Here is a 20,522-nt window from a genome sequence, read left to right on the forward strand (position 1 = left end):
TCGTGCAGTTAATTTTTTATTAAATTAAAAATTGTGCTAAAATGCTCGTTGAAATAAACGTTTAAATTTTAAACTACTTCAAGCTCGATTATCGACATATTTTTGTGAATGTAAGAGATAATTTTATTATACAGCTAAGTACGTGATCAGACTCATATGCCAGACCTGGTGGGGACAAATATTTTTTATCGCATGAGAATGAACCTTCCTGAATGCCGCGGCCGTGTGAACGCTGCACTGACTTACCTACTTCAGTCTTCAAGATTAACCAATAACATCAATTTAAAAATAATTTCCCATTAATCGCATATTAATTGCCTAATCTACTCACCATAATAAGACATGACTATGGCCGGTTTATACAATAATCATCCAGAAGTCATATAAATAAAAAAGAAACAATAAAGGTCCGAACTCAATAATAACTCGCATACATTTAGCCTCGAAGATTAAGATGCTTCCTCATTAACCCGGTCCAATCATATACCTTATAAGCTTGTTGTTATTAATTTATAGAAAGTCATCGTGAGCCCATTAGTCGAGATAACCATATTGATCGTTCCGATGATATTCCGATTGCCGACCGATACTTGTTACCTTTGTGTGTGATTGCTCTAATGATCACGTGCTGCTTGTTAGCGCTGATCAGCAGCCATTATTATGATTTTGTATCGTTGCCGCTTTAGATTTATGACTTTCACAGGTTCTAATGGTGCCATTATAACCACGATTTACGTTGAAATAGGCTAGTTAAGTCATCTGCCTACCGAAGTTGTAAACGAAAAAAAATGAACAGTTTTAAGTTTTAACGTTCCCACTGCCTGCTCTTGTTTCCACACATAAAAGTAATGGGTTATCCAAATCGGAAGCTACTCGTTACTGTCGCACGATCCTTAGAATCAAGTCCACGTTTATCACCAAAATCTCGTTTTATCTGAGAAAGATCTCACGAATTAATTATTTTACACCCCATTAATGTCAAACGTGATTCATTAACAATAGAAATGCAAATACGATTGATCGCTGAGCATTCTGGTTTCGAGCGTTTCACCTCACCCAATTAAATCTAGCATAATATCGTAGTTTATCGCCCAACACGTTGTGAACTTATAAATTGGAAGTGAAAAGTTCTGTTGGGCCGCTTTTAGTGAAAAGGTACGATCTAGTTGTCGACCGGCCGTCGTCGCATAGAAACATCTTAATTAAGACGCAAACGTTCGACCATAAAAAATATTTACATGGAATGTTTTAACTATATAGGTATACAATATATATTTATTCTATAAAGTAACCAGATACTGAACGTATTTTCATTGGAGATGTGAAAAGGCGGTGTAATGGAATTCAACGCTTATCGAGCTATGAAAATAAACATTTAAATAGAACGTTCCTCCGCTTTAATGGCGCATTTTATAATAGGTTTCAGTTTTAAATTACATCAGATGGAATTCTGCGTGTTGATAAGATTGCTTATGGACAGAATTAAAATTAACGAGACTATTAACAAATCAATGATGTGGTTGCAATTAAGTAACACGGTATATTATGCGGTGGTTTGCAGTTCTCACGTCTTCGATAATTATCGCGAAATGAGATCTTAAGCAAGGCACAACCCCGTAATATGTGAACGTTCGTGAATTTAAACTGCCCACATATTTTAACTATAATCTTGATTCTAGCCAGCGATGTTTAAAGCCCGTAAACATTTATATTAATCGTCCACATCTTGTAAACACACGGTTGGTTTGATTAAAACCATAAAAATAAAGCGACAGTTAACATGTGAAGCGAATGATCCCTTCGCAGTCTGGTTCATCAAATCTTACGATTTGATTCGCGGCCTGAAACCCTAAAAGTTCAGAAGGTGACTATAATAACAGCAGATGTATGTTTGAGCTCGTTTTGAAAAATAAACAACCCATAATTATACACTTCAAGTTGATTTAACAATAGCCGAGATCGTCATAACCGTAAAGTTTACTTCACCGAATGTCCTATTTTCCATTTGTAGTCTTTTTTAATACCCATAAAAGTTTATACTGTAAATAACTGAATAATAAAATCGTATATTTTATAATGCTACAATAATTTTAACGAAAATCTCTCATGAATAGATAAATATGGTTTTAGATTAAAGTGTATCTCGTTACGTGAATTTTATTTGTTTATAAAATTATTTGACTGAATTTCATATTTGATAGCATTCTCAATTTATTTTAATGATTTCATTTTCCTTCTAACTGTTATAGCGATAACCAAAATACCACATTAAGAAGTGTAATATGAAAAGTTAATTTTATCCACTTTATTGGTTGAAAGTCGATGGTTGAAAGTCATAAATTTTGCAACAAATTTCGTCGGTGTTTTTTATGATAAAAAATAGCGGTGTATCAAAGTTGGCACCTGTACCCCAAGCTGTTAAACAAATATAAAATACCGTTTAATTCTGTCATAAATATTAATAATAGAGACTGAGCGTTAAATACCTTGACCATAGATCTAATTATTGTAGGTGAACCATGAAACCTACTCTACGATTTGATAAAATTAAAGACTTGATTTGTTGAATGTTAAATTGTATTGCACCTAGTTTTAGGTTACTAAAACTAAATGTAGAATACAATTTAATGTTCTTTATTTCATATACCTACAACAAGATAGGTAGATCTGTTTTATTATTGAAATCAACAAACACGACAAGTATTTGATATTTCATGATTTTACAGCAACAACAACCTTCCACTTCATGTATTTAAAAAGTTAATTATTTCTGTGAATTTATTTTATATTTTACTACCTAAAAAGACAAAGGTATATCCTAAGAAATACTAAATAAATGGTGTCTCTAAAGCGCATTGACTTTTCGTGTTAGTTTTGACGAAACACAACAGCGAATTCGATTACTCAAGGGTGCACCGGAATCGCCCAAAAAATTAATCATCACGCCCCTATTTCTGACCTGTTTGTTTTTAATCAACGTATTTGTTCTTTATCTTTGACCGCTGATTAAGATTTTATTCATAGCTGCATTATTTACGCCCATTTTTTGCAACTACGTGGAATCTTTAAACGGTTTTATGGTTTCACGCTACGATTTTTATTTGGAATAAATTGGTTTGTTTCAAAGTCCCGACTACATTTTAGTTTTAACATCATGAAAAATAAATATTTAAATAATTTTAGTGGCTACGTAAGAAGACGATCAAATAAAAAAAATATATATGAACTATAAACATGATTTCTTTTAATATTCAATGTACCAAAAAAAACATAGCTACTAACCATTTAGGTATGTAAGTAGTTGCATATCTCTCTTAACGAGCCTATAAACTCATTCAATTAACTTATAAGTGCTTAATGAGTGTAATGAAACCAACTCGTGGTTTATGTCATTCTATACACTACAATATTCTCAACATTATATCGGTCAGTAGCATTTCGGATAACAGATCCACATTGCAAATACGGGCTTAAGGCGTGCGTTATGGGACAGCTGTCTCTGACGGCTGACCACAACAACAAAAAGTGTCCAGATAGAATCAGCTCAGATTACGTTTCACGAGAGATGGTGGTATTGAAAAAATGCCCAAAAAAGCATTCCCGCCGCAATGTAAATATGAAGCTTGTAAGTCTTGTAACGAACTTATGGTAACTGGAGTATGAATATTTGCATTGTGCGGCGAAGCTCACTACAAAGGCTGCTGGGAACAGTTTAGTGCCGAAATCATTTTTTTGTTTCAAAAGTTTGGGTATCTAATGTTTGGTAAGTTATAAGGTAGGTTACTCTAAAATGTATGAAAGTAAAACGATAGCTGATTGTATTCAAAAGTGTTCTGTGATAAATAAGAAATAAACTAGTAAGAAGATTATTTATATACAGTGAATAATATATTGATATTATAGTTAATGATCAATTCACTTTATTACTATAAAAAGCAATTAATGTGTATAAAAACTAGTCCATGAAACAATAGTCTGATAAAATATGTTATGTGAAGATATGACGAATGGTAAATAAAACATGAATTATTTTAAACATAAAACAATAATTCAACATAAATATCTTCCAAGCAGTAATCGAGCAGCTACAAAAATACATATTTTATAGAAATAACTAGCACATAAAATAGGTAGGTAGGTATAGTTTTCAGAACAGTCTCTTTTACTAATTTTATGACTTCTGTCTTCTACAAGAATTATGGAGTGTGTCGAAAAATGTTTATCGATTTGAACGGTGAGTATTCCCTTTGAGTATTTCGAAGCTCGTTTATCCGAATCTTATAATACGAATCTAATTTCGCCACCGCACTGGTTTCGCGAACAAAGCGCGTTTTCTACGGCTTTTAAACATCAATAGTGTGGTATTTAGATGGTATTTTTTCAGTACGGTTCAAGGTAGTGTTCCCTTATTTGCCTTTTGTAAAATCGTGGGCGCGACAAAGCCACAAACATACCCTGCTGCGTGCCCGACAGATTTTTTGCGTAAATTTCGTATTTTATTTCATTTATCGAACCTCAATGCGCAGAAAAAGTGCGTTTCGTACTTCTTATTGTATGGAGAAAAAATTTAATGGAAGATGCACATGATATATCGTCTCGTGGTTAGGTTGTCTATTCACTCGGTAGCATTGTGGCAAGCCCTATTGATAAACCGTTGGTCAGTCTTAAATTATACGAATAATACTTTTTTTGCACTAATGTATATCTATTTTATACGATGGATTACACTGTTATCTACTACACTTACAAATATAAGTACTTATTCAACGTTGAAAATAATTATTAATCATCTTATATATTTTATCTTATTTGAGTTGTAGGTATCCTTACATTATGATGGCACCAAGCTCGTAAGATTGATAGCGAAACATTAACAAAACAATTTTCTGTAGTTCACTGTCATCAACATTTCACATCAATAATGCATTTAAAATGAATGCTCATAGTATTGTACTTTATTTCAAGTTGTATAGGCACTTATTAATTAACCTGTTTGCTTGATTCCAAAAATATGCTACACTAATGCGATTATGTAGAATTTGATAATTAATAGGAATCTACCTAATAATTTAAAGTTCAATTTGCCACAGCCTTATTATTCCCATGCCTTCACAATGTAAGCGCGCAAATTAATTCGCTTGAAAGCCAGATTATGTTGCTGATTGAAGCTGCATAAATTAGGCTCTGAAAATTTGGTTCAATTTAATATGAGGCTTTCATGGGGCCTTTATTCGCGGCTGCAGTACAAAACGTTCCGGAACACGTGCAAGTTCGCACAATGAGAGTTTGCATTTCCGCCCTGTATGCACTTCCTTTACTTCGTTTTTACTTTTTATTAAGCTTTTATATTGCGGTCTGGACTCCTTTGTGAGCCAGCATTGTGAGTAGGACATTCAGACACAACGCACGGTAGGTTTCGATTTCGTTAATGATATCGGTAGGATTTTTATCGTGATTGAAATCGAAAGGAAAGGAAATATATTTGGAGAAACTACTTCCGAAATGTGCTCGCGATTACAATAAGGCATTGGTATTGCGTCACTTATTAATACAGCCATAGTTTATTGTTTTCGACATTTTTTAATTGCAATAGGACCTACCTACAATAAATCGCTGATTTCAAATGAGTAGGTATTTTATCAAATTTAACAGCTCATTATTATTATGACAAACACAATATGAGATATCTAAAGAAACTAGATACCTTAACTATAAGGACATGTTTAGAAGTTAATTTAACACCTTTTATCACAGCAATCAACATCCCACGTCAAGATAAGCGCCGGTAAGCCACCAAGAGAGCCCTTTCTTGCTAAATTTATTTACACTTCCATCACAAAAGAGATTTAAAACAAAAAGTCAAACACCATTATTTTTCCACAGAAACAATACGAAGCAAAAAATCGCACAAGTAAGTAGATCAGATAGTACAAAAAGTTGTTTGGGTATAGGATGATAAAATGTTTTTATTGCAAATTATTTCAGATTCATTCACGAAAAGTTGTCTTATGATTATGTGCTAAGGTTCAGATTGCATCGCTGGGGTATTTAAAGAGAATGTCAACGTAAAGAGTTTTGTTGTGGTCAAACCCTGATTATTTTTATCTCAACTGTATCTTTAATGGCGTCAAAACGTATGTCCGGCGCTCCGCATGGTACAGGAAGGTGCGATGGCAGGAGGTCGCTGCCACACAAGGTGATGTCTTATTTCTCGAAATTAAGTAATAAGGGATGATATTAAAGTGACAAATTGTCAAATTATTGTAAACGCGAAATGCGGGAGGTCCAGGCAGATCACTTGTAACGCTCACCCCCTGCATTGTTAAATAAATTATTAGGAAGTTATTGAATCCTTCCGTGATCGGAAGCAATTTAGAATGAGATGTCATGTGGGATGACATAAATGGAATTGTAGTGCCATGTATGAATACGCTTAAAACCTTTATTTGATATTACAAGTCACAACAGTGAAATAAATATTTTTGTTGATCCTTTTGGCTAAAACATATTTCCGAATTATCATATGAAATAAATATTTTTATAGTTTATTTATGTGCCCCAGTTTAATAATATTATGTTAAATAAGAGACGAAAGGTTGTATAATTCAAATTACGTGATCTAAAAGATTTTCACGTAGCTACGTAGAAATGGTTGTCAATTTTAACGGTTTCGTTTTATAACAGCCAGCAGGTGGACAGTCCGAAAAGTTAATGCGGTTAAATGTTGTCAGTCTAGTTTTAAACTATCGATTTTAATTGGAACGGATATTGCTGAGATATTTTCCTGGTGAATCAAACACACCGCTAATTTTCGGCTGACGTCGAATATTCATAGTTTAGAGAAAATCAATAAAGATAAAATTATACGACGGCAAAAAGGTAGGCTCATCTTCTTAGAATACGAAAAGGAATTTCTATTTGCTGTGTAGATACTAGGCGAATATTACCGGTCATAATTTATAGCTACAAATATTATTGCAAAATTTATTACACGATTACATTACATTGCAAAGTGAGAAATAAAACAGTTTCGAATAAAATAGCACAATATGAGCGAATAGTATGAAACCGAGTATGTTTTATGTAAATTCGTTTATAATAATTTATATTCATGTTTCTCGCGGGAAAAGGTTTAAAAATCTCCTTGGCTCCTGAACGTAAATTAAGTAAATGTATATTGCCGAGGATGAGAGATAAATTACTCTCATTTTTCACAAACAATTACGATAATTAATTGTCTTGCAGTTGAGGCGGTTCTCACGTCGCGACTTTATGGCTAAAGTTATCCTTTATGCCTTTAACGACAAGACCTTTGATTAAGTTCTCATAATAAAAACAAATAGTTTTAACAATTATCCGACTCAGTAGTTTCAATGCGGTTCGACTGTGACTGCGAATGGAAAAGTTGTTTCTAGAACAATTCGTATCAATATCAAAAAGGAATACAACAAGAGTTGTTTGTGCGAGCATCAAAGTATCACAGCTTCCGTGGCGAGATAGTATCTACAACATAATGTGTTCAATACTACAATAAAGATGTCCGAAGCGATAGCCGTAAGTAAACGTAACAAGTTCGTTAGCGAGTTGACTTTACATAGTAAATAGGGAATTAACTTGTTCGCATTGGTGGCAGCTTTTTTTATTTAGAATTAGTTTAGTACCGTAGATAAGAATTAAAAAAGTGTGCCGATAGTTTTTGCGAACAATTAAGTGAACTATTATAAATTAAACGACCGAGAACATAATATATGGCTCTACCCACTTATGGTCAGGTTAAGAAAAAGTTTTATAATACAATCTCTCATTAACGTTTTTTGTTAAAATATAATTAACTATCACATATCATTGCCTAGTGAAAATTATTCAGAGCGATATATCGTATTACTAAATTTTAATATGCAATATAACTATCTATACAAAGACAGAAATTCCCTGAAGTGTAGCCCGCGGATAGCACTTACGTCATTAAGCTCACTACTGCACAGTGACATTGCATAATACGTGCTATAATGGGCACTAACTCGCATCGACACCGAGCCACTAGATATCATCATTATTTTAAAACGTTTAAAGATCACAAAGCCAGCAAGCGTTACTTTGTGGACGTAATGCGTGTAATATGCTCCTGATTGGCTTGAATTAATCGTGAGCGCATGCGTGACCGCTTCTCCTCTCCGAGTCACTTCATGATGCTGGCTTTTTAAGATACACTCAGAAGTGAATTAAAAATAATGGTATAATTAAACGTTACATCGCTCTTTGTACGTCTTAAACTAATATATTGCTCGCAATTATATTCGTTTTAATTATACTCAATAATTTACTACTGGCCCTCAATATTTCTCGCCGCGACGGCAGTCTTCTCCGATTAGTGAGCTTTTCATTCCCCGTCCAATTACGCTTACACGTGAAATAGAGTGAAGTCAATTTGCCGGTTAGTGATATTAATTATTATATATTAAAAGAGGAGCGGCAATAAGGTAATCCGAATTTTATAATGGGTGATATGTGCGGGATCTGTGTAATGGCACGAAATGATGAATGTTAAGTTAGTGAGATCGATATTAAATCATAAAATGTCGATCAACATCACTATTAGAGACGCTTAAGAAATTTAACATCGTATAATAATCCGTTAACATCGTTTAATGGAGGTAGTTAATTCAAATTTTTCTAATATGTTTAATAATAAATCCATTTATGTAATAGCCCGTGGGCGGGTTATGGTGCGATTCGTCACCGTCATCAGGCAGAGCTGCCGTTCGACCACCGGGGCCACCAAAACCATGCTTTTCTACATTTCTACTAATCTCACAATTTATCGACGCTTATCAATGATATTGTGGCGTATTTATACTTTTATTATTGTAATAAACTGTGGTTTAGCAATTCGATATAATGACGTGAATTAATGTTTAAACATCTTAATTCAAAAATATGGTTATTTATTAGAACTTTAAATACGTAGAACGTAACGTATTCTTCGATTATTGAAATTAAGGTTTTTGTCTTAGCGAAATCAATGTTATTATTTATTGTTTTAACCCATAAATAATAATGATACTTATTAAAATAAGTAACTGGAAGATGTAAAAACTGTTTAACATTTGCAACTTTCCTGTAAGTATTTTAAACGTAGACAAAAAAGCACGGAAATTATTTAGACGGTTTAATTGACGTAACTTTCAAAACACGTTTTCATCTCAAATTCGTTCTACGGCTACCGAGCATTTGCTACCGTGCATGATTACCCACTATCTTTCCTTAATTTGTCACGGTTTCTGACAGAATTATACTAACGACAATTATAATCATTACAATTGGTCACGCCTCATTAGGTAATGAAGACGTCGCCGCCAACCTATCATTACTTTTTACTCTAAGCCGACTACCTATACAAAAAACGCAGGAATGTAACCGAATTGCTATTGTATTTTAATACGTATTATGATCTCATTATACAACATTATAACGAGAATAAAACATCTTTGTTTGCTAAGCTTGATCTTTTACTCTAGCATTAAAAGAGCTTTTATTCATCCAAACAAATAATTCGCGCATGCAACAAGACAGTAAGGAAAAACGTAATAATATTCTTACATTTTATCATGACAACAGTTGCAAAATATAACGAACTAATAAATCATATAAAACTTCGATTAGCTCTATGTCACGGCATGAATGTAATAATTGTCGCATCTATTTTAATGGCTACTTCGTATGCATGTACCCTTCAGTAACAAGAATATCAAATTACCTTTAATGAATTTTAAACAATTTAAAACCATTCTACCATGCTCTTTAAGCACTACTGTTTCATTGGTTGCGTGAGATGCGCCAGTAAATTTCTGTTTTTGATATAAATAATACTTGCGGCGAGGGTGATTTTACACAAATCTTAGTCAGCACACGCTGTTACTTTTTGCAACCCTCATCGCCCAGAATTACAAGAACGAGAAAGTTTACAATTATTCTGAATAATGAGCTCAGAATTGAATACTAATGAGTTGATATTAAATAAACGCGACCGATGCCTCGGGCCCAAATTCAGTGTGTACTTAAAGTGAAAATAAAAATTAGAGACAGCTCCATTTAATTTAAGGTCCGAATTTAACAATAAATTTGGTCACGCGCACAGGTGAGCAATCAAGTAAGCTTACACAGGCGAGCTTTTGCTTAGTTTTAAATCTCTAGTCTTCCAATGCTTAATCTGTGTATTAAAAAACAGTTCGATTTTTATCTGTTTGTTACAACTGAATCAAAATATCTATCAGATTCAAATCTAGAATTAAAATTGACGGCACAGGAAAACCCAATGACGTTTCTTCGAAATAACATCCAATTATCTTCATTACAATTTTCATAGTGAAGCAATTTGAGTCGTGCTTTACTCTGATCTGTGCATTCAGACAGAAAATTGTGGTAAATTTCATGCGGTTCGCTCAAATCGATGACCTGCGCTTGACTTTTGATCGAGTCAATGTCAATGACATCGGCAATTACTGGTAAGTTTCAGTCAACTTTTTCTGCGGCAATGTACGATTCACTTTTTGCTTTTAAATTCGCTTGAATTAAAATTTCTCAAAATATTATTGAATACGATTCGATATAAGAAGATATCCGTAACGATTCTATAATATAGATATCTATAATATTATTATTAGAAGATAACCAAATAGAGCTGAGACACGTACAGGATTCAGAACTTTAAAAAACTATGGCTTGTATTCAATACCTACCTATTTTACGGATTCCTTTGTTCATTTAAAATTCGCAATTGCAATATATTAAATCACTTATAACATTTCGATACTAGTAGTTGTCTTAATCGTTTAATTAATTATTAATGAGCAATAGTTACCTTCTTCTATCATTACAAATACTGAACATTAGTTCGAAATACGATGTGGTATTTCTCCATTTTAGATTTCTCCTTTTATAAGAAGTTAAATATGATTGCAATGAAAATCCCTAATCCTGATTAAAATTAAAATACGTTAACCGCGCGTAGTATGTGGCGCTACCTTTTTGATATCAACGTAACAAATTGCTTGTAGTCTGATATTTTTGTAATGTAACTTATTTTCAACAGTTATCTCTCTTTGATCAATTTATCGGTTCGTTAGTGACTAATAAATGTGTCTCGATTCTATGATTATAAAGCTATTTGTAAACGTAATGGTTCTGATTAACACTAAAAAAGTATTCAATCCATCGCATGTCGACAGTCGACGGCGTCTTTCATTTACTCGGTTGCAGCGTTTGATTACGTAATTACAAGAGTACTTCCTGTTATGCGTAACTGATTTTAGTTTGTAATCGATGATTTTATCGAAAACCATGAGATTTTGAAGCTTAATGATTACTTATTGGTCCATTAACGTTGAACGCTCCATAAAAGGAAGTACCGTGATATTGAGCCCCATAAGGCATGATATTAGCGAATTTCGGTTTGCACATTAAATCAAAAGCGTGGAAATTATGAAGCACAAAGTGATGGTCCGTGATGCTAATGGTACTCGATAGCATGTCATTAGCCAGAAGCGTGTATGACACGATTTAAGGAATAAGTACTGGTTGGGAGAGTACAGTTCAGTACTGAGTAATACAAGCAGATGCCTGATTAATGTTACTTTGTATTTTATACCCCTATTATTTCACGGTCGGTACAAAATTTTCAACGATAAAAATATTTTCGGAATAAAGTTAATAGCTTTCTTGGTGACATATTTTTGGTAGCAATATTATGAAAAATTTGGATAACTAGCTTAGAAGGAACAATTTGGATAATAAATAGATCATATAGAAAAAAGTTCTTCATCATTGTTTGTAAATGTATGTAGTTTAGAATTATTTTGAAGACTATTATATTTTACCCGTAATTATTACTATTCAACAATCTATATTATCGAAGAAGGCTATGATGATAACATTATTTAAACGGCAATAAACGTTATATACATAGTTATAGGATTCAACACAACACGAAATAAAACTCAGCATTTTCCTGTTCGCAATCAACGGCAGTAATGAGAATCAATTCCCATCTTAGATAGTTCACAGTGTAGGAACAATACCGAACAGACTTTAGACTTTCATTCCTTTAAATTAATTTACATTTGCAGTGGATGGGCTGTAACGCGGACGACGTGACACTACCAGACCACCGGAGTCGAGGTTTTTTGACCGAGCCTTCATTAGAGCGAAACAAGTGACTGACGCACCGGACAAGCGTTTTATTGAGTCTTCCGAGATTAGTTTATAGTCATCTTTTAATTAGTTACAAATTAGAGGAAATATGTTACGATTTCAGTTAATTAAATAGCTTGTAATTAATAGATTAAGTCACTTTATTAGTCCGATTATTGGAGGCAGAGGCCCGCACACATTTTGAAAGTAAATAATTGTCATTTTTGTGGCTTCTGATAATTAAACTTTAAAAAGCATCGAGTTTTTGACAGTGTTGTGCTTTCTTTTTCTTTCTATGAATGTTATGAAATCAAGATATTATGTAGAATATTTTATTAATTGGTAAAATGTATGAGGTAATACAGAAGTAAGGCATAAATAACAACATTGAATTTGCATGTATATGGAAATATTTAGACCTCCGATTATAAATGGCTGCAAATTAAAATTCTTACGCGTTCCATGTCGTTATACTCGTAAACGTCTAAATCCTTATTTATTATATGGCCATCATATTTAAATAACATCATAAAGTACTTATATAATAGTCCGTAGAAAAGACCAAATATTTAGAAGTTACATTGTACAATACCGAGTAGTTAAGTTGTATAATAAGTTTGTCAGTCACGTTGACAGCTGCTATTTGAAAAGTGATAGGGAATTAAACTCATTGTCGCCTCAGTATGCTTTAATCTAGGCCGTATTATGTGAGGTCAGTTCCATACTGCCTATTATCGCTATCACCAATGGAACGTAATTTCTTCCGTTTATTGATAAGTCTATAATATTTACTGTCACTCGTCAAACCACCTGGTTCGGTCGACGACCTCATCTCTGTTTAATTCGAGTATTTAAATTTAATTTAACGCAATTGTCTGGTTTTCATGGCCATGTGTTGTGTTTTTGTGTAAAAAAATACACCAAATATATAAGCATATCGAAGTACCCATCCATATTTATGTTGATACTTCGACTTGTTAAATTTATCTTATCTAGAAATTAAAAACGAAATCAACAAAACTCAAAGAACAACCGCCTCAACTTACATTTTCACTTTACTTTTAAATAACGTACCTGCAACATTGCAACATTATCATCAAGAAAAAGTCGACTAATCAAAATAACTTTGACCAACTCCGGAGTGAATTTACGGTACGTAACAGACGTCAATTTGATTTCTATAAAGGTTTTCCGGAATTATAAGTGATCTTGTTGCGGATTGGATATATCACGGACGATCGGGGACGATACGCACGACTTTATGTGGTTAATTCCATCTGCAGCGGTCTGACGAGCCCTAATTATTTGAATAGCGCGACACGAAGCCCCTTTGAGGAAAGCCGATAAGTTGCGTGAGGATGTATTGGAGATTTGTATTGATAAGGCTATTTGCTGATCGGGTGCGCTATTTTTTATTGGTAGAATTACCGCTATATAGGGCTTAATATAGAAGAATGTAACTTCTTATAACATATATAGGTATGGTAGAGATATGAAATTATTTGAAGGAAACGTGATTTTATGTTTCTACTTTCTTCTGCTCTTTATTCTGAATTTGTCTCGTATTAAAAAATGTTTACGAATGCGCCGTTATACTTTCTTTAATTGACTTAAAAAGATTTCTTATAACACGGAAGCCGTTTGATCCTTACGAGCGACTTAAATATATAATTAAATAATGGCCAAAGAATTTGTTTAATTGGTAATCAATTGAAGGTTTTACAGGACGCTGTCAGGTCGTGACGAGCACCCTTAGGATAAATTCGAGAATTTAAAAGATATTTGAAGTATTTAAGATCGCTACCTGCAACCGATCCCTATTCATTAACGGCTATTAATGAAGTTTATAGCGGTTTGACAATTTATGAGAAACAGCTGATGAACTAAAATGTCTGCGGTTCAATATCTTGTGTTTTTGTGGACAAAAAAATTCTAGGAACAATTAATAAATTCGAGCGTGTACGGCTTTCCATAATAGGTACTAGGTACTTGCAAATTGTTATTGCCTCTAAAGATACTTGAAGGTACACTTTGTTATTTAAAGGGTTCATTTGTGTATTTAATAGGTACTTAATGTATTAAGGCATTGATTCTAAAATGTCCCTAAAGAATCAAGTTCATACAACTACATATTTCTACATATTTCATACAACTATTTCCTTTATAATTGAAAATGCAATTTAAAATTCTTTCTGCGTCAGCTCTAAACAAGTTGAACTTGTAGTTTTCAATATTCATAACATTGTAAGAAATAGTTCGTTATACTTTTTAGTTGGAATTCCAGTTTTTCCGGCCAGTTATAGTCAAGGCACTTGAACTTGTTCGAAACAAAAATAACTGCGTGCGTGTGCCTTATATTTGGGTCACACGCTTAATGGTCGGTACATTTTGAGTCAAGGTCGCAGGCGCACTGCAGGAATAAGTAATAACCTAAATTGGTTTCGTGTTTGTGTTCAAGTTGGCACACGATGTTTGCAAGCAATTTTAAAGGTGAGTTTAGTGAAGTGGTTATAGTTATAGCCTATAGGTATGCAAAGTTGGTTACATAGTTTACTAATTTTTATTTAAGGTAGGTAACTAGAGATGCCCATTTCTATTGTAGATATATATTTTGCTAACGATTGATAGTAAGATGTAGGTATTACCGATACAAAAAATTCACCATGGTTGATTTAGGTACCTATAATTATTGTTCACAAAATGATATAAAATTTCCTCATCGGCTGATTTTGAAAACTGAAGTCAAAGCTTTTATGAACTTTGCAGTCTAAATTTTACAAACAAACTTTACAGGAAAACGTAGTTTCCAATTCGAAAAAAAAAAACCAAAATCAAGTTCTATTAAACCATTAAATCTTCAAACCCTAACCATTATTTTGGTCGCTAAATAAAAAATGACACCAACTCAAATTACAGTCGCAGGCGAAGTTAATTACATGCGCATTTCGTTCGGAAAGCAATCGGTTCTGCGCAAGCGGTCAGCAGCTGCGTGCGACGGGTCGTGCGACGGTCGCGTGCCGGGCGCGCGCGGAGCCGCCCGAGCTCGGCCGAACGGTCCACCGCGCGCGCACATATCTAGTAATGTCAGAATTCAGATAGATATTGGCACAGAGTAATAAATATTTAATATTAACATTTCAATTATTAATTGTTAAATTGTAATATTTATTTATCAAATATTATGTGCATCCTTACTACATATTATATTGTGAGATGTCGTATTTGTTAGATTTTTGTACGTTACATTATTTGCACAATTATATTAGACATTCCTTAGTTTACTCCAAATGTGCATTATTTAATTTTTACATGATCTTTTAAGTAAGGCATCATAAATTCATATCACAATGTCTTGGAATGTGAACTTCATTATAAAGGAGTAATTTTTCATTTATTATTAAATACTGAATTACTTTAAGTGAAATATGCCTTTTTTCTACAATTTAATTAATATCAAGTAGGTATGGAACTTCGCAGTAGGTATACAAAAACAATGAAACTTAAACTCACAAATCAAAAGTTACCACAATACCTACATCAATTGTAAAATTGGAAATAAAAACTGCACGGTTATATTACATATGACAAATAAAAGGCTCTACATATGCACTAACATTCTCGTCAAAACTCGTCAATTATAAATAGCATTGCACGTCGAATAATTGGCTGCATATTTCACGAGATGTTCACAAAAAGTGGATTCATTGCAAGCGGATGCATCATCGCATAGTAACCAGCAATTAATATAAGGAGAATTAATGAGGCCGTTTGTACCGTGTACCTTCGAAACTATTCGCGAATATTCTCGTCCCACAGGTGTTCCATATGCTTCCGTCGCATCTAGTAATTCTCGTTTCAAACAACGAGTTCAAACAATTAATACCGTCGGAAATATCCACCCATAATCGCGTTCTTCCCCTCCATTATCAAAAATTACTATTGCAATTCGACGTCCATGGGCGGTTCGGGCGCAGTAATAGCATTGAAACACAGATTGTCTTGTTCAAATTAAAAGTTGTATCAAGAGTTCAGATTCGTATTGAAATATTTCGCGTATTATTACCGATTCGCAATGTAATCCGATCAGAAGCACGTGTGAACCAGCTTTTGTTACTTTCATTTATTACGGTACGTGTTACCTTTTCCTGTGTATATTTAAAATTGAGCTAGTTAAGTGCATGTCTCTATATAATCTGAACACAAATATCCAGCTTTCAAACAAGAGCTTTAAAATAAAGTCAAACAAATTAGATAAGTACCTACTCTGTATATAATATAATAGGCTTGTTTATTCCAGATTACCTCAAAATCAGTAAATATATTTTTTCACTTTAGCTGAAGTCAAAAAGATGCTCTCGAAATCTTTTCTTTTGAGAAAGGAAATAAATATCGTAGGTATATTCCGTGGACGAAGTATCATCTACCTTATACCTATCACAGATAAGTAAATCGCTACTACATCACATGTCTACCGTCCAATAGAAATCTTAGTCTCGTGGAATTTAATTTCTTTATAGTCACAGGGACTAAATAAGTATATATACTTAATAAGTATATATATAGTCACAGGACTAAGAGAAATTTTACAACTCAGACTTTTAGTAGTTAAAATTTATCATAACATTCGTGACGATGACGCGACGTTGGAAGCGAACCTAATAGATTTTTCCCCACCACAATGTGTTCAACGTTAAGGCAATTTTCATTTCAAAATTCCAATAAAACTATCAGCAGGGTTGAAGTGATATGGCTTGATAGTGAAATGAAATAACTATTTAGAATCTAAAGTATATTTACATTTATAATATTCTCTACCTATCAACTTTTATAAAGTTCAGCATCAATAGGTTTCAAGATTCAATGTGAAGTGCACTATTAAATGTCACTTTCTGTATAAATTTAATCTTCCTACAGGCTTATGCCTGTAGATGAGTTTCTGCTTTATTTTCCAAATTCGATGTATTTAAACTAAGGTATCTAGTTTACTAATATTTTTGATACGTTATCTACAGCTTACGTCAATCTCATACATTCGTAGTCTATTCTATTGAACGCTACGCTAACAGAAAGCCACTTGGCTAGGGGGGCAGGTTTTGAAGTTGTTTATTGAGAGCTTTCTTGCAGGTATCAAGATATTTTTCAAAATAATAAGATGTAATTTATGGAAAAATAAGATTTCAAAAATAAAAGAGTTGCATCGTTTATTAAAAATTTATTTAAATATAGTAGTTAATTTCAGGTGAAATATTTCAATATATAACAACTATTAAAACTTATATTATTAGGAATCTTTTATAGGTACTAAGTTTACTTATTTAACACTGTCAAATAGCTTTACAACTATTCCGGGTTTAATGAAAACTTCCAAATAGTTTTAGCCAAAAAGGCATAGTTGTTTATTTCAACAAATAATTTGTTATCATTTCAATAGATTCTGTACAATATAATATACTTAACACTAATGACTAGAAAACAATATACAAACATAACTATGTAAAACTAAATTCTACTGGAAGTTACTCTAAGGCTAGCTAAAGGCACAGCGTTTATTAAGTCTCTTACAATTAATCTAAATGCTTCTATGGAACAATGAATATTTCAGTCTTAGTGCTGCAATTCCATACACGTATGAAATGTAAGCGGAGTCTTCAGTCGTTCGTTCGCTCGGCGGAATGCATCGATGGGATCGTTATAGTCTACCATTATCCCCTCTCATTAGGAATACACTGATTGCGCTTAATTAGAGGTTCACTCAGAGTCCCTTGCGCTCCATCGCTCGGGCTCTTCTTGAAGTCATCATTTTTTCACAACCAATACGCGGCTTAATGCCTTTACTTTGATCACCGTCAACTCGGTACCTGGAAAAAGGAAAGGCGACGTTAATAATAAAGTTCAAAATCAAAATCTAAAAAAGCAAAAACGCGGGACACTCTACCAATGATATCTTCAATTCACATTAAATCTAACTAAACTGGTTTATCACCAGATGTTTGCTTAGAGCTTAGCAAATATTGTAACACGTGTGCTTCCACCGTCCCTATATTTCCTCTCGAGATTTCGTCTTCCGGTACAAGAAATTAAGTGGCAACAGCAGGGTGATGAATTTTTTGCGAGTTTTAATTTCGTGGCGCTACCGTATTTTATGAGTTCCGATCGAGTCATATGGCCAACTAATAAGAGCCGGCTTATATTGACCGGATGCTCCTTATTGATTTAAGATAAATCGGCAAAATACGAAATGCAACAAAACCTGTTTCCACTTGTTACAAATCAGAGCAATCTCATGCGACAACTCGTTATTAGAATACACTACTTTTTATATGCAATTTTCCCACTACATGCGGGGCAAACCACAAGGTTGTTAGAAGTAATTGCTATTCGCTCATTGAAATTACGGACATATGCGGGTATTGTTTGGAGCATTAAAATTAATTTGAACTTAGAAACATACACAAAATAATATTTGTATCGCAGAAAAACTTTTGAAATAGCTTTAGGATTTAAATATGTCATATTTTAAGATGCTCTTTGTAGGAGACAGACTATTGTGTTGATGTGATTCCACCGTGAATAGATAAAGGTATTCGGCAATGGTTCACTGTGCAAACATAATAGATATATGTGTTTACTTTTTGGCTCGTAAGGTAGAACGATCCCAAAATCTCCATTGAATTTGTGCAATATAAAAGAACAGACCTGACCCGGTAGGTAACCGTGACTAACGAATAGAGCAAAAAGCTTAGTCGGCGAGTTTATAGCTAATAAAAAATTCGTATACCTGGGGGACCGTCAATTTAAGGATACTGGGACTTGAATGTACGTCATTATAAAAATTCGTGCGCTGATAACAAATGTCAACAAAACCGAGACAAAAATGTAAATAAACTGATAAGAACTTTTAAATTTCAAGGCCTTGTAGCTTTAAATAAACTAATTATTAAGTTCGTTTAATTTTACCCGATAGACAATTAATTTATAAAAGTTTTAATGAATGCTTTTAAATGACTTCTTTACTTTTAAAATAATCTAATACATTAAAATTAACTTGAACTAGTACAATTTTGGACATAAATTTTTGAAATGCTTACCTCAGTTCACTGTTGTTGCCACCACGATATAACATCAAGAAGCTCTTCATCTTCAGGACTCATGGGCTCGTAGGAATCGTAAACTTCATGACAATTGGCACTTGCGGAGCTTTCCGATAAAAGAGATGGAGCAGGTGAGTGAGATTCTTCAGATGACGGGGGAGTTTGAGGTCCACTTGTATTTAATCCTAAACTCATTTGCGTTTCGGAACAGCCTTCTTCGCTTTCATCTAGTAACCGTTTCAGACTTTTAATGTATTCAACAGCTAATCGTAAAGTATCAACTTTACTTAGTTTTCTTGAAGATCCCCTGCCACCAGCGAGCGCGGCGGTAACAGCTGATGGAATGTGTTGACGGAGGGCAGCAAATCCATTGTTTACTTGTTTCACTCTGTTCCTTTCTCTGGCGTTCCTGCGGGCTACTGAAGCAGGTTGAGCTGGATACGTCTGGTGCAGGTACGATCGCTTCTTGCATCGCCCCGCATCAGGCGCCGGGGCCAGACGTCTGGGCGGCTGATTTTGAAGCTGTGTAAGTTTTTGATTAACACCAAGATTTTGGTAAGCGTGTATCGTAGCCATCGGCATCGCGTTACAATTCGAGTGTAGGTTAAGTCGAGCGCACGTGTGCGTGCCGCGAAGGTTGTCGGTGGATTGGCGGAGGTGGCTCGCACCCCCGACTCTAAGTAGCGCGCGCGCAGGCAGAGGTGGGGCGCGCGCCTCGCACGCGCACTCGCACGGGCCGTCCCTCCCCGCGACTCGCCGCTCGGCTACTTGTTGCGCACTGATCAAAATACGCCGGCACTTATTATGCCATAGAGCCAGTGAGCTCGCGCCGCTATTGTTGCACGTTGTTACGCATAATTATCCTGTCCGTTGCCTTGTTCGGCAGACGAGACCTCGTATCTATTTAGAAGTCGTTAGGCAGAATAGACGCTGTAAACGCGTTTGAGCTATATTGTGCTATTAACGTTTTGGAGCTTTTGTTTTATTGACGAGAAATATAAACTTTTACAATCCTTGTAGATAGGGAATCTAAAAAAACAATTTTACTTTTTGTGTAATTGGTCTCTACATGTCGTAATACATTTGTTCCCGTGAAAGGGCTAATTATAAGGGTTGCGCCTACGCGCCTAAGACAGGTGCGTGCAGGTTGTTGATGGTGCTACTATTATCGATATTTTTGCATGCACTAATATGTTACGAGAGGAGTAATAAGAGTTTCGATACGCAATTAGAGCAATATTT

The 20,522-nt window shown here is 34.2% G+C and overlaps 1 protein-coding gene across 1 annotated transcript; it reads right to left on the minus strand.

Moving 5' to 3' along the window:
* Nucleotides 1-17,388: 17,388 nt before the first annotated feature.
* On the minus strand, nucleotides 17,389-19,918 carry LOC123691727 (achaete-scute complex protein T3-like). Its single transcript, XM_045636266.1, has 2 exons — nucleotides 19,278-19,918; nucleotides 17,389-18,047 (listed from the first exon to the last, which is right to left on the minus strand). The coding sequence occupies exon 1, from the start codon at nucleotides 19,860-19,862 to the stop codon at nucleotides 19,284-19,286; it is 579 nt and encodes a 192-aa protein (XP_045492222.1). The 5' UTR covers nucleotides 19,863-19,918; the 3' UTR covers nucleotides 17,389-18,047; nucleotides 19,278-19,283.
* Between the last annotated feature and the right edge of the window lie 604 nt (nucleotides 19,919-20,522).

This window comes from Colias croceus, chromosome 5, assembly GCF_905220415.1.
Source record: "Colias croceus chromosome 5, ilColCroc2.1".
Lineage (NCBI taxonomy): Eukaryota > Metazoa > Arthropoda > Insecta > Lepidoptera > Pieridae > Colias > Colias croceus.